Here is a 12,664-nt window from a genome sequence, read left to right as displayed (position 1 = left end):
CTCTCTCTCTCTCTCTCTCTCTCTCTCTCTCTCTCTCTCTCTCTCTCACACACACACACACACACACACACACACACACACACACACACATTCTCTCACTCACACACACACACACACACATGCCCGCACATTCTCTCTCACACACACATTCTCTCACACATACACAACACACACACATGTGCATGCATGCACACGCACACACGAGAGTGCTTTCTTCCTCAGTGGTTATCCAGAAAAGCCTATTTGTGCATCCATCTAGAGAGTGCCTGTACCTGTAGAGCATATGGCCACAGGACCTGAACACTCCCCATTCATTCATCTGATCTCGGAAATCTAGCAGGACCAACCATGGTTAGTAAAGAAAGAAAGCAAGATTTGTGTGATTTGGGAAAGATTTCTACCCAAAGGATGTGGCCACAGGCGGGGACAGCCACAAAACTGGGCATAATCCCCTTTCCCTTTGCTCAGGATTAAGTTTTGGATACAACTGCAGAAACCCTAGAGCCTTATGGTTTGGGTATGTATATTCTAGCTTTTCCTCCTAGTTTTCACATTCAATTTTAATTTGTGTGTTCTCCTGGTTCTTATTTTTTCAATTTATTATTTATATTAGGCTTGTTTTATTGTTTTCCTTGTAAGCCACTTCAGAAATGTTTGCGGAACAAGGCAAAAGTATAAACAAATCCATACAGGCAGGCTATGTATAGGCTGATGGTTTACAAAAGCCAGCATCAATAAAAATGTATTGTCTACAAAGAAAAAGTGATGACCAAGGCGGGGGCGGGGGAGCTGCGGAATTGCAGCTGTCCTCATTGCCATGGCCACTTTCTAAGGCTCCAGTTAAGTACAATGTGAAAGAGACTAAGGCACTGTACACGGATCATGAGTGTAATGACCGTCCGGAAGGCCACACCCAAACCCAAGGATGTGGGTGGGGGAAGGGGGTTGCCTACAGTGCCAAACACAATCCTAGTCTTTTCCTCTCCCACTTACTAGACAGCAGGTGCTCTGAAGAAGTGTCTGTCATTTATACCCATGTGTGTTTCAACTCCAATAAAACTGGAGAGAAAGACAAGAGAAAAATCTAAACCCATCCCTCGCTCAAAGGTCCACATCACCTCAGAGCTTCACAGAGCGGCCACCTCCCTCACTGTTTCGGATCCTATCAGGTTCTTAGTTGTTTGTGATCTGCCAAGGGCAATGTATAAGTTCGCTGAAGTGCTCCAACGGCTTCATTTTAGCCAGGCAGAAGTCAAATCACTAGAGATAGCCTTCCAAGTCTGCTGAGAAGCAGAGTTCGACCATTCCTTTTTACAAAGAGAGGGTGTCAGCAGCAGCTACTATGCAATTAGCCGGCTCTTCAGACACCTCCTCCTGATTCTGTCACTGGTCCATAGCTCTTCAAAGGTAGTAGGAACAGCATCAGAGTAAGGGTAGCCAGGTTCTAGGTCCACTTCTAACAACTTCAACTCAACACATGGCCTTGGGCAAGTCTCCTATGTTCCTTGTGGCAGCCGGAGTTGATGATAATTCCTAGCATACCGCTGTCTCCAGGGGCCATGAACCTGACGCTGGATAATTTCTGTTGATACTGAGAAGCAGATCTGGAAGGTAATTGCTTCCTGCTTGGTGCTCCTCTTTCATTCTGTCTGTGATTATATCCAGCACCTGCCGCATTGTCTCATGATTATCTGTTTACACATCTGACTGGGTGACTACACTACAGGCCCCCCTCAATGGCTGACAATAGGTCAGTTCACCCTGGCCCCCCCAGCTTCTGTAGCACCGTCTGACACACAGCACGTACTCGAAATAGATGCTTATAAATGTCTAAGGAGAAAGTCAGATTTTGAACACTACTGGGCAACAACAAAATCTTAAAGATGTTTGACTTTGAGACCACACACACACACACACACACATACATACACACACATACTCCCATACACACTAAATCCTAAAAAGAGAAGGAAAACAGAATCTGTTCAAGCAGCCAGCTTCCTGTGACCTTCCAATAATCCTGGGGATTATCCTTTCCCAAAGCCCTAGCTTTCCAGTTTACAAAGCAAACTCAACAGTTGCCTATTTAATCTTTATAAAAACTCTGGAAGATACGTGTGTGACCTCCATCCCACACACAGGAAACTGGATTGTAGAAAGGTTAAGTCACTGACTGTGAACACAGTCAGAAACTCGCCAACAACCGCTATATAACTAATAGGCTTGGCATTTATTAAAATTAATTCATTAGATAAAGTCAGCAGAGTAGAATGTGCAAAGCAGAAAGCTAGGTGCAAAGGTGCATAGCTGCATAGTGACATAGCTGCAAAGGTGTATAGGTGCATAGGGGCATAGGTGCATAGAGACATAGGTGTACAGGTGCATGGGGGGCATACAGTCATAGGGGCATAGGGACATACGGGTATAGGGGCATAGAGGCATGGGGGCGTAGAGGCATAAGGGCACAGTTGCATAAGGACATAAATGATGGTTTCAGAATATCTCCAGGACTCACTGCCTGTGACTCAAGGCCTTGAGTATAGAGACTAAGCAAGAAAGAGACTGAGGTTAGTGGAAACTCCGAAGAGCATTATGGGAGAATCAGTGGACCAGACTTGATCTGGGAATGAACAATGATAAAATTGGGACAGTCACAACTCATGGTTCCACCTCTGCCCCTGTGTGTATCTCTGAACAATGCATTAGCAGCAGACTGCCTGCCTCAGTGTGTATGGTCTGAGATGCTGGGGCTTTTGCTCCAAAGAAACAGAAACAGTCATATCCGGAAAATATTTTCCAAGGTGAATGGATTCCACCAGTCACAGTGAAGAAAATGCTGGCTTTAAAAGAAAGTTGCTGTATGACCAAAAGCAGCCTGGACAGGAGGAGGGAAACTGAGGCAAGAGGTCAAGGCAGGACCCTGGGGGCAGGAACTGAAGCAGAATCCAGTCTTATATTAGTCATCCACCCTCTCTTGGAGAGAAAGGAGTTTCTTCATGCATAGAATGAGTTAGACCCCCTTTAAGACAGCTAAGATACTTTTCTTCCTGAAAACACGAAAATTGGCTGTGGTTACTTAGAGCTACTGTGTGCCCATTAGTTTTGTCAAAGTGGCACAAGCTAGAGTCACCTGGGAAGAGGGAACCCCAGTTTAGGAGCTGCCTCCATCAGATTAGCCTGTAGGCACATCGGTGAGACATTTCTTTAATTGTTAATTGATATAGGAGGGATGACTCTGTGGCCAGGCAAACCTTGATATATAAGGAAAGTAGTGGAATAAGCCACGCAGAGCAAACCCATGAGCAAGGTTCTTTCATGGACTCTGTTTCAGTTCCTGCCTCCAGGCTCCTGCCTTGACCTTCTGCCCCAGATTCCTTCTTCCTGCCCAAGTTGCTTTGGTCACGGTGTTTGTCACAGTACCCAAAGGCAAACTAAGACAAGAAAGTTGCAGCTGAATGGTATGGATTGACGGAAAGACGTGGGCAGATCTGCAAAGTCGAGGACCGCCTTCAACCACAGTGAGCTAGAGGGCTGGGGGCAGTTTCAACAGCCTGGGAGCATCTCAGACAAGAGGCATAGTGGCTATCTCTGCTCTAGGGCCCATAATGACTGCTTTGCCTAAGCTGAAGCAGCCCTTGCTTGTGGAACATGGGTCTGCTGCTCTCCCTGTTGCCCACCAAGGAAGGTGTTGACAGGGCTGCCCCAGCCCCTCAGCACCTCATGGATCACCACGTGGGAGGCCTCCTTACCCATCGTGTTGTTGGCTCGAGAACAGGCCGTCCGCTTCAGAATCTCATGTACCTAAAACGGAAGGACGGTAGAGCTATGAATGTCGGGACCATGTGCGTCACCACCCTGTGAGGCAGGCTGTCTGGGACAGACACAGGCCTCACTGGGAGGAACGGGGAGCCAAGCATGTGTGGAGCTCATGGCCTCCTTGTCAAACCCATTCAAGCTTGAGTGTTTTGAGGAAGCAAAGAATTTAAACACACACACACATACACACACCCCCATCCCATCCCACCCTGAGAAACGAATCAATAAAAGGCAATAAATTGGCTGCAGTGGCAGAAGGAAAAGAAAACAGAGGTGGCCTGTAGTACACAACCCTCTTGAGGGCCCAGGAGGAAGTGTTTGGGTCTGCCTCCCTTCCATGTGTGGAAGCCTCCAAGAAGGTGGGGTTCCCTTCTCTTCCATCACAGAAGGTGCCTCCTCTCCACCAGTCAGAGACACATCTAACTCAGGGAACCTGAAGGAATGCTGGGAAATGCAGCACAGGACATGCAGTCAAATGTAGAGGGGCCTGAACCCACATCAGAAGATCTGGTCCTCTGCTGGTAGCACCCTGTCAGGGGCCTAGGAAAGCTCTGGAAGGCAACGGGCATGGCAGTGCTTAATGAGGACAATTACAGCCTATCTTAGCACTCTTGTTTGCCCAAATTGTCCCTGAGTTCTCACCCTGCCCAATCACAACCTCTTTCTTCCACGGCAGAAGTGGGCAGTGTGTGGACCACCTGCTCTGTTGCTGCTCAAGTCTCACAAACCTGAAAGATCTAGACAGTGCTCTCTCGCCATCATGATTGCTTCGAGGACTATCTCTCGTGTGGAGGGGTACTCCTTTCAGAGAGACAGAGGCATGTGTGGCTCAGTGATGGCCATCCAATGACTTCATCATGTGTCCCAAGCCAAGCCAGGCCAAGCTAGGGTATCCTATCCAAAAGAAGGGAGCCAATGACTGAGCTAACAAAGAAGGGCACAGAAAACAGTCGTGGATCCATCCGTGCCAGTGAGACACCAGGCAGAAGGTGGTCAGGATGAAACCCAAGGTTCCCTTTTGCCCTTCTCATAGTTTGGGGTAGACCAAGGAAACGGCAGAGAAACTGGGGGAGAAAAGCTTCCAGGAGGGAAGAGTGGGGCATGTACTTCATTGCCGTTATTGACACTCCTAGATTCCGGCCACAGACCTAGAGGGAGTGGCAAATAAATAGTTTCCAGCAGAATGGGGCTCAAGAGTGTTTAATTCTGCTTCTAATACAGCAGTAATTCAATTACAATAATAATTAGGAACAGCATTTATATGGCCTTGTATTATTTTACAAGCACTTTGCAATGATCAGTTAATCTCCACACCCTGTAACAACCCCCTCCCTCTGTGTGGGAGCCAAGTCCTGTTGAGAATGAATTGACTTATAATAGCATCAGAGAAAACAGGAAGTTTACACCCTTTTTCATAGGAAGGGGAAAGAAATCATATGCCCATTTAAAAAAAATCCTTCCTAAACCAAGGCATGAAGGAACCAGAGATGATTTTATTGTTGTTGTTGACACTGTTTGTGCTTAGATTTGGCTTTTTATCTTGAAAGCAAGAGTAAAGACCATGTGTCTCTGTGTGTCAGAAATGCTCAATTACTGTTCTCTGTCCCTTCTTACCCTCCTTATCACTGAGGAGATGGGAAGTCCTTCTAAGTCTTTCTCCCATACTTATTCAGCACTGGACATGTAAACTCTTTCCTAAGGAATGTTACTTCTATGCTTTTTGAGGGGAGGGTAAGTCCTAGCAGGCTCTGGTCCCTCTGGCCTTCCTCTGGCAACAGGCTGTGTTCTTTAGAGTGCTAGGGAATAAACTGACAGCTAAATGAAGACACTATGTGTCTGGAGATGGGGCCACAAGAACAGAGGCCAGACACAGATTTGTATTAGAATTAAACATCCAATATAATTAAAATATTTGGTATAAAAGAAAAGAAAGGGGAGAGAAGGAAGGAAGGAAGGAAGGAAGGAAGGAAGGAAGGAAGGAAGGAAGGAAGGAAGGAAAGAGAAGGAAGGACAGGCAGGCTACAGTCAGGAATGTTGGCTCTCTGTTTTATTATTGGGCAAACTGGCTAATTAGCATTTCCTGTGAAATAAATTCACATGAGTCATTGCCATGGGGTTGAAGGAGAAAAAGTTCATAGAAAGGTACACTATCCCAGCAACCAGGACTACTTCCAGCCCTGTTCAGACACTAACAATCTATATGATTTTTGTTTTCTAATGCAATGTTTCTTATAGCCTTGAGGGTTTTTTTTAATCTGTAAACCAAAGGGTTACCTTAACTGGTATCAAGTCCTCCCATCTCTAACATCCCCTGATTCTGTGATTCTAAGACAGATCTGTGTAGAAAGTTCATAAGCAGCTACAGCCCCTCAAGCCTTAGCAAACAAGGAACTTGTTTGCTCTTTCTTGTACCACTGGGATGGGGAAGCTCTTGGATGCCTTACAGTTGCTAGGCAACACCAAGCAAATAATGATGAGAGATAGCAGGAAGGGAAAGGGAATGCCCTGCCAACCGCCTACCTGATTCCCAACACCCTTTACTAAGCCAGTAGACCTGTTACTTACAATGCGGCTCCGGGTAGCATTGTCAAAGAAGGTGTCCTTTTCCTGGATGTTATACCTAGAGGATCCAAGAAAGCAAATGGTGAACCCAACTCAGTTTGCCACCTGACCCTGACACCGCTGTCCCCACAGCCCAGGGCAAATCTTTGGGAAACAACATGGCACAACATGAACATTCTGGCATACCCAAGACACACAGCATGGACGCTTGTTTTGAGCCAGGAATTCTGAAAACTATTTGTAGAAATTGTTAATAATGAAAAGAAATGAACAGAAGAAAAATATCATAAAGAGATCCAGTACAAAGTTAGTCAACTTCAAAGCTGATATGAAAGACTGTCATGAAGGCATTGAAAAGTGTAATTATGAAAAGCTTGTAAACAGAAAGTTGGTGATAGAAAATGGTTTGCCATGGTTAAGTTTTCTAACTGAAAGCAGATGGGAAGTATACCTATGCCTGGACAAAGACGGTGAAAACGGTGGAGGAGGGCTGTCTTGGGAGTATTGGAATTATAACTATTCATCTTTTGAAAAAGGCCATTTTGTACTCTCATTGTCATTCCATCAGTAGATACCAAACTCAATTATGAAAGGCCTGTGAGTGTTCATATACTGCACAACAAACAACACCAACAAAGCACTTGAAAGACAGTCAGTGGGATCTAGAGTTCAAGGGCAGCCTGGGTTACACAACAAGACTCTGTCTCAACACAAAAACACAAAGTCCCACAGCAGTTATAGGGTGGTCCCCACAGCACCTGTGAAGTGCTCCCTATGTCGGGATCCTTGCTGAGGACACAGATTACTGGACACAGATTCTCCTTATTCTCCTGGGAATCACCAGTCACATGTGTCACATGTGTCTCAGTGACTGATGCCAAGTGAAGCACTACTCTGGTTTTGCAGGATCAAGGACAGAGATCAGACTTCTGATTGAGAAGAACAGAATTTTCTTAAAAAGAAACTGTCTATTCACTGGCCTTAAAGGATAGCAAAAGTGAAACAAAGGAAAACCTGTGGGAGATAGCTGATCAGAGGCCAGCATCCCCATGGATGAAAGCCTCGGGGAAGGAAGCATGGAAGAAGCCAGAGACAAAGAGAACAGAAGGTTCACCAACTGTGGACCCTGTGTAATATACTGATCTATCAAGCAAAGTGTGAAAAATGGCATGACTGTCATGGAGGTAACCAATCATTCTCTCATTAGATTTTCCTGGTATTGTAAACCTAGACAAAAGCTCACAGTTGGAAAGGTCATAGGCCCTAGAGTAGGTCATACCCCTAGTAGCAGGAGTAACCTACTACTCTTTTTTTAAAAAGTTTATAACAGTAGAAACTTTAATAAGAACATTTAATGTTATTTCCTAAAGACAGAAGAAAATATATACTATCTTCTCTTATTGGCATTTTATTGAATAGAATTTCCCAGGCAATATTATCTTTAAAAAAAAAAAGCTTTCAAACATATAGTTTCAATATAACAGCAGGTGTTCTGTAAGAAATAAGCTAACTAGATTTGATAGAGTCAAATATAATTTTATAATAAAGTCAGCACTAACAAGATTTAAATCGAACAGAAGATGGAAAATAAGTCAGAGATTATAATTCAACTTACTTTTCCATAAAATGTTTTATTTTAAAAAATACACTTTTCTTATTTTTTTATCTTGAATTTGGTGAATATTTTTATTTTTTTATTTTATTTTTTTTATAATTTATTTTTTCTCAAATCGTAATTCATTCACACAGGGGTTATAAACACAGAAAGGCAGGACATGGAGTGTGGGTGATCAGGAGGAATACAGATATCATCAGAACCGGGTATCAGCTGGGTGAAGGTTCAGGGGACAAGTCACTATGACTCTGCCTCTGGGGGACAAGTCACTATGACTCTGCCTATGACTCGATTGTCCTTATCTAAGTTGGTATTGTCTGCCCAGGCTACCTATTTACAAGGTCTATGACTACTCAGGCTTGTAAATTTCCACAAAAACTGCCTGTTTACATTAGCTTATAGCCATCTGTTTCAATGTTTTTCCACAGAGACCTGAGACTTGGTGTTGGTATACATGTATGACAGGCCTATTGCTGATTTTAGGCCTATGGCTGATTTTAGGCCTTCAGTGGGTAAGCAGGGCTGCCGCTGACATCTCCTCCCTTCTCTAAGTGTAGAAGGGCTGTGGCAATTCTAAACTTGCGAAGGTGGGGATAGAGGCCTGACCTCCAGTATTTGAAGGGGACCTTGTAATGGCTCCAGTCCCCCTGTCGTTGTCCAGTGAGGCATGAGGGCCATACCCATCCCGATGTCTTTTTCCTGGAGAGGGGATATTTTTGACATCAACCCCTATGCAGTCAGGCTTGTCCCTCAGGGAACCCAGAGAGATAATTTTATCTTTTATTTATATTCCCTTGCAGTGCTTAGCCTCGCAGCCTAAGCAAGAATTCAGATCGCCTGACAGAGGGGGTTCTGGGTGGCCCCTCTCTGCTTGGTCTAGGGGCAGAAGTCCTCCCTTTTAGGTTGGGTGGTGATGGGTTTTGGGAACACCCTGTATAAAGTAACAACCTCATCTTGAGTCTCGTGGTCCTCCATAGCTAACTTTTGATAATGTATCTGAGTAGGTTTTGCTACCAAATCATTTATCTGTTGTATCACAGAGTTAGTCCGCCTATTTGAGGGCTAGGGACCAGCAGTAAAAAGCAAAAAAGAACCCAAATAATGGTCCCAAGATGGAAGGAAATAGGGTTGACAACCTTGGAGAGGCTGCAAACCAATTCTTGTACCAGCATTCATCTGTCTCTTTCTCTCTCTGATTTTTCTTAGGGCCTTCACTACCTATTTCATGCTCTCTTTAACCCTCCTTGTCTTGTCTATGTAAAGGCAACCTTCTTCTTTGAGGGTTGTACACAGTCAAGAGCTGTACACAGCCTTTTCTATTGTACTAGAGTAAATCAAGTCCAATAAGGATCTTTGCAATTTTAGGTCTGATTTCCTCAGATTACTGATGTCAATCTCTAGCTGTTTGATGTTCTTGTCAGTGGCCCTTCAAAGGTCTGAGTAGTATAAGTTCGGAGGCCAGCATCTGGATTAGAACTTCCAACAGCAGACATCACGGGTGATTCATTTTTACCTGGGAGGCTGCCTGAGTTCAAGCTCCTGGGAGTCCCTCTTTCTCTCGGTTTTCTGGGGTTGGGTACGGAGCTGCCGCCTGTGACCTGCTCTATGCTTAGGCCTGGTGAATATTTTTCCTACTACTCTTTACTAAGTGTACATATTGACAAACTGCCTTCTAAATATTTGTTTGTACACAAGATTAAGGGCACTCAGGTTTGGTCGGAGACACTTCTTCTTGCTGTAAGTGAAAGTTAACGTAGAGACTCTTGAGTGGTAAAAACTTGTTGAGAATAAGTGGCTCTTAAATGCTCACCTGTTGGGAGCCGACTCCTAGCCGAAAGCGGCTATCATCTTTGCAGCCATCTCGAGCCATATACCCTGACAAGAGACTTGTTTTCAACAGCCTACAACAGCCAAGCACACTCTGATAAACATCTTGTTTTGCTCATATACCTTGTTTTGTTGTTTAATGCCCCCAACTGCAAGGCACACGTGGTAAAGTGTCTTCAGCTGCATTCCCCTGCTTATGCTTATATATACTCAGGATTTCCTTTCAATAAAGGAGATTTGATCAGACTTTCTGTCTTGTCTCCATTCTTTGGATCTCTTGCCCCTCCATCCCCACTCTCTCTCTCTTGCTAGACCCTGTTAACGACCTGAACGGACTGGGTCACTTGGCCTCCAAATGTGGGGCAAAACAGACTGGGTCACTTACCCCTTATAGAACATCTATATCACCCACTCCAAGGCTCAGAGACAGGAGAAGGAGGAGGAGGAGGAGGAGGAGGAGGAGGAGGAGGAAGAGGAAGAGGAGGAAGAAGAGGAGGAAGAAGAGGAGGAAGAAGAGGAAGAGGAGGAAGAGGAGGAAGAGGAGGAAGAGGAAGAAGAAGAGGAGGAAGAGGAGGAAGAAGAGGAAGAGGAGGAAGAGGAAGAAGAAGAGGAGGAAGAGAAGGAGACAAGGAGAAGGAGGAAACAATGTTTGAACTAGAGCAGAAGTAGGAGAAATTGTCTTATGGACATTACAGTTGTTCACTGCACCCATGAAATCACAGCAGCTGTAGTTACTTGCACAAGATTGGGCCCTTCAACATTCCATCATAGATAGGGAAGGGGATTTGGAAGCCTCACACTCCCTGCCATCAGCAGTTAGTAACTACTGAAAAAGGGGGCGGGGTCATTTTCTTCAGTGGTGTAACTGCTGGTTAGTTGCCCATGCTCCATTATTTAGCCCTTGACCCATAGTTGAGTCAACTCTCTGGGTTACAAAAAAAAAGAAAGAAAGAAAAAGAAAAGATATAAAAGTATGAAAGAAACTTGCTGGGAAGAAAAAAGGGTTCAGTGGGAATGGGAGGAAGATAAAACGAGATAGAGAGCAGTATATATGTTCACAGTACATTAAACGCATGCATGAAGAAGGGATGCCATGCTGGCTCTTGCTGTGTCACCTATGTCTGTGTAAGCCTGGATTGGCCTTGAAATTTGGTTTCCTCTTTGAAGCAGAAGGATAGTTCTAAGGTGACAACGGGAGGTAGGGACTTACTGTGAAATGACATATCCGTATTCATAGAACTGTTGTCAATCATGGCACTATAAGTGGGATTCATTCTCCAATGAACAGAGAAACACTGCTTCTAAAACTGACGGATGTTTGCATCTTTTTGGCCTCTGTGCCACTTCCTTCCATCCCTGTCACTCCAGAGAGGTTTTCATCAGAGCTCCTCGTGAGAGGCTTACGCTGCATCTTTCATTCCCCACTTCCCTACCACACTCATTTCTTCTATAAGTTTTCCAAAGGACCACGCCCTTAAAGAGATCTTTATTCACTCTTCCTGGGTGGGGAGAGCATTTCCACAGAATCAAGGAGAGCACGAGTGGGCAACAGGTATGTAGAAATCCAGAATTTTCCTCCACCTTCTCACTGTTTTGTCGTGTACTACCAAAACCTAATCAGATGAACTTGGCAAAGGGAATTCCCCCTGGAAGGTAAGCACTTTCCTTCTCATCAAGTTTTACAGTTCAAGCCTGGCTGTCCCCTGGCTCTCCGCCCAGCCTATATAGTGGCCAAGAAGCAGGTAGATGTTCTTGTGTGAATGTCCAGGGCTGTTTGGAATAACTTCATAGGGGAAGGGCAGTCAGGGACTCAGGAACTGTTCCTCCTGTAGAACTGCCCCTTCCACCTAGATCCCAGGTCCCAGGGTCATCAGGTCCCAAGCCTCAAGGCTCAGGCACGGAATGACACTGGAGGTCCTTTCCCATGCCCTCTCATGCGCCTGCCCTAGTGGCTCCCATACTCACAGGTACATTTTTTCCCTGGAGAATGGGTAGGAGAGGTTTTTCATCCTGTTGTTGGTGTGTTCAGGAACTCTGGGCTGCAGGGGTGAGCTAAGCGTCTGCAGAATGGCGCTGAACTTCTTTGCGATGCTGCCTCCTGCTTTGATCTCATACATCTATAAAAATAAATAAATAAATAAATAAATAAATAAATAAATAAATAAAGCCCAGGATGCCAACTGCAACACTAAAAGAGCAAGGAGCAGAGGGCCCCGGGGAAAATACTTTTAGCAAAGGAAAGGATGGGAAGAATAAGAAGCAAGTTTTTTTTTCTTTTGCTTTATTGTTTTTCAGAAGCCCCTATCAGTCAGTCACACATGCTGTGGAGGTGGGTGTCCACTGCAAAGAAACATGCAGATTCCAAACTTTCTGGCTGTCCCGCCATCTTACAGAAACCACAGGCCTACCAGGAGACAATCGCCATACCTCCACTGGATAAATGCATATAGAATTGGAAGAGAGAAAATACCAGGTGCTTGGCACCACTTGCCTCTGATTCCCACACAGCCCAATTAGGTACAATGGGATCCTCCTAGCTCTGCCTCCTCTGCACTGAGATTTCAAGTGACTGTCACTGCATCAACCTTTTTACATGGAGGCTGGGGATTGGACTCAGGTCCCCGTGCTTGTGTGACAAACGCTTTTCCAGCTGAGCTGTCTTCCCATCACCCCACATACACACACACACACACACAGAGTATTAAACATTCAGTGATATCTGACCTGTGTAAGATACAGACATATTATCATAATGATCACTAATAGTTATAGTTCATATGTTTGTTTGTTTATGTTGCAGAGACCACTTATGGCTACATTAGTGCTTTTATTTTTATTTCAATG

At 44.8% G+C, this 12,664-nt stretch overlaps 1 protein-coding gene across 4 annotated transcripts in view; it reads right to left on the bottom strand.

The window, feature by feature from the left end:
* Positions 1 to 12,664, bottom strand: part of Ano2 (anoctamin 2) — a 341,107-nt gene that overhangs the window by 229,433 nt on the left and 99,010 nt on the right. For all 4 annotated transcript variants that reach the window (XM_028754440.1, XM_028754441.1, XM_028754443.1 and 1 more), the window contains 3 exons: positions 11,786 to 11,937; positions 6,382 to 6,436; positions 3,750 to 3,801 (listed from right to left, as the gene is read on the bottom strand). In XM_028754440.1, the coding sequence (XP_028610273.1) occupies positions 3,750 to 3,801; positions 6,382 to 6,436; positions 11,786 to 11,937 (259 nt within the window). The remainder of the gene's footprint in view (positions 1 to 3,749; positions 3,802 to 6,381; positions 6,437 to 11,785; positions 11,938 to 12,664) is intronic.

This window comes from Grammomys surdaster, unplaced genomic scaffold, assembly GCF_004785775.1.
Source record: "Grammomys surdaster isolate TR1022 unplaced genomic scaffold, NIH_TR_1.0 126013, whole genome shotgun sequence".
Taxonomy (NCBI): domain Eukaryota; kingdom Metazoa; phylum Chordata; class Mammalia; order Rodentia; family Muridae; genus Grammomys; species Grammomys surdaster.
Note: the sequence above shows the minus strand (reverse complement) of the source record. Positions and strands in the feature narration are given on the sequence as shown.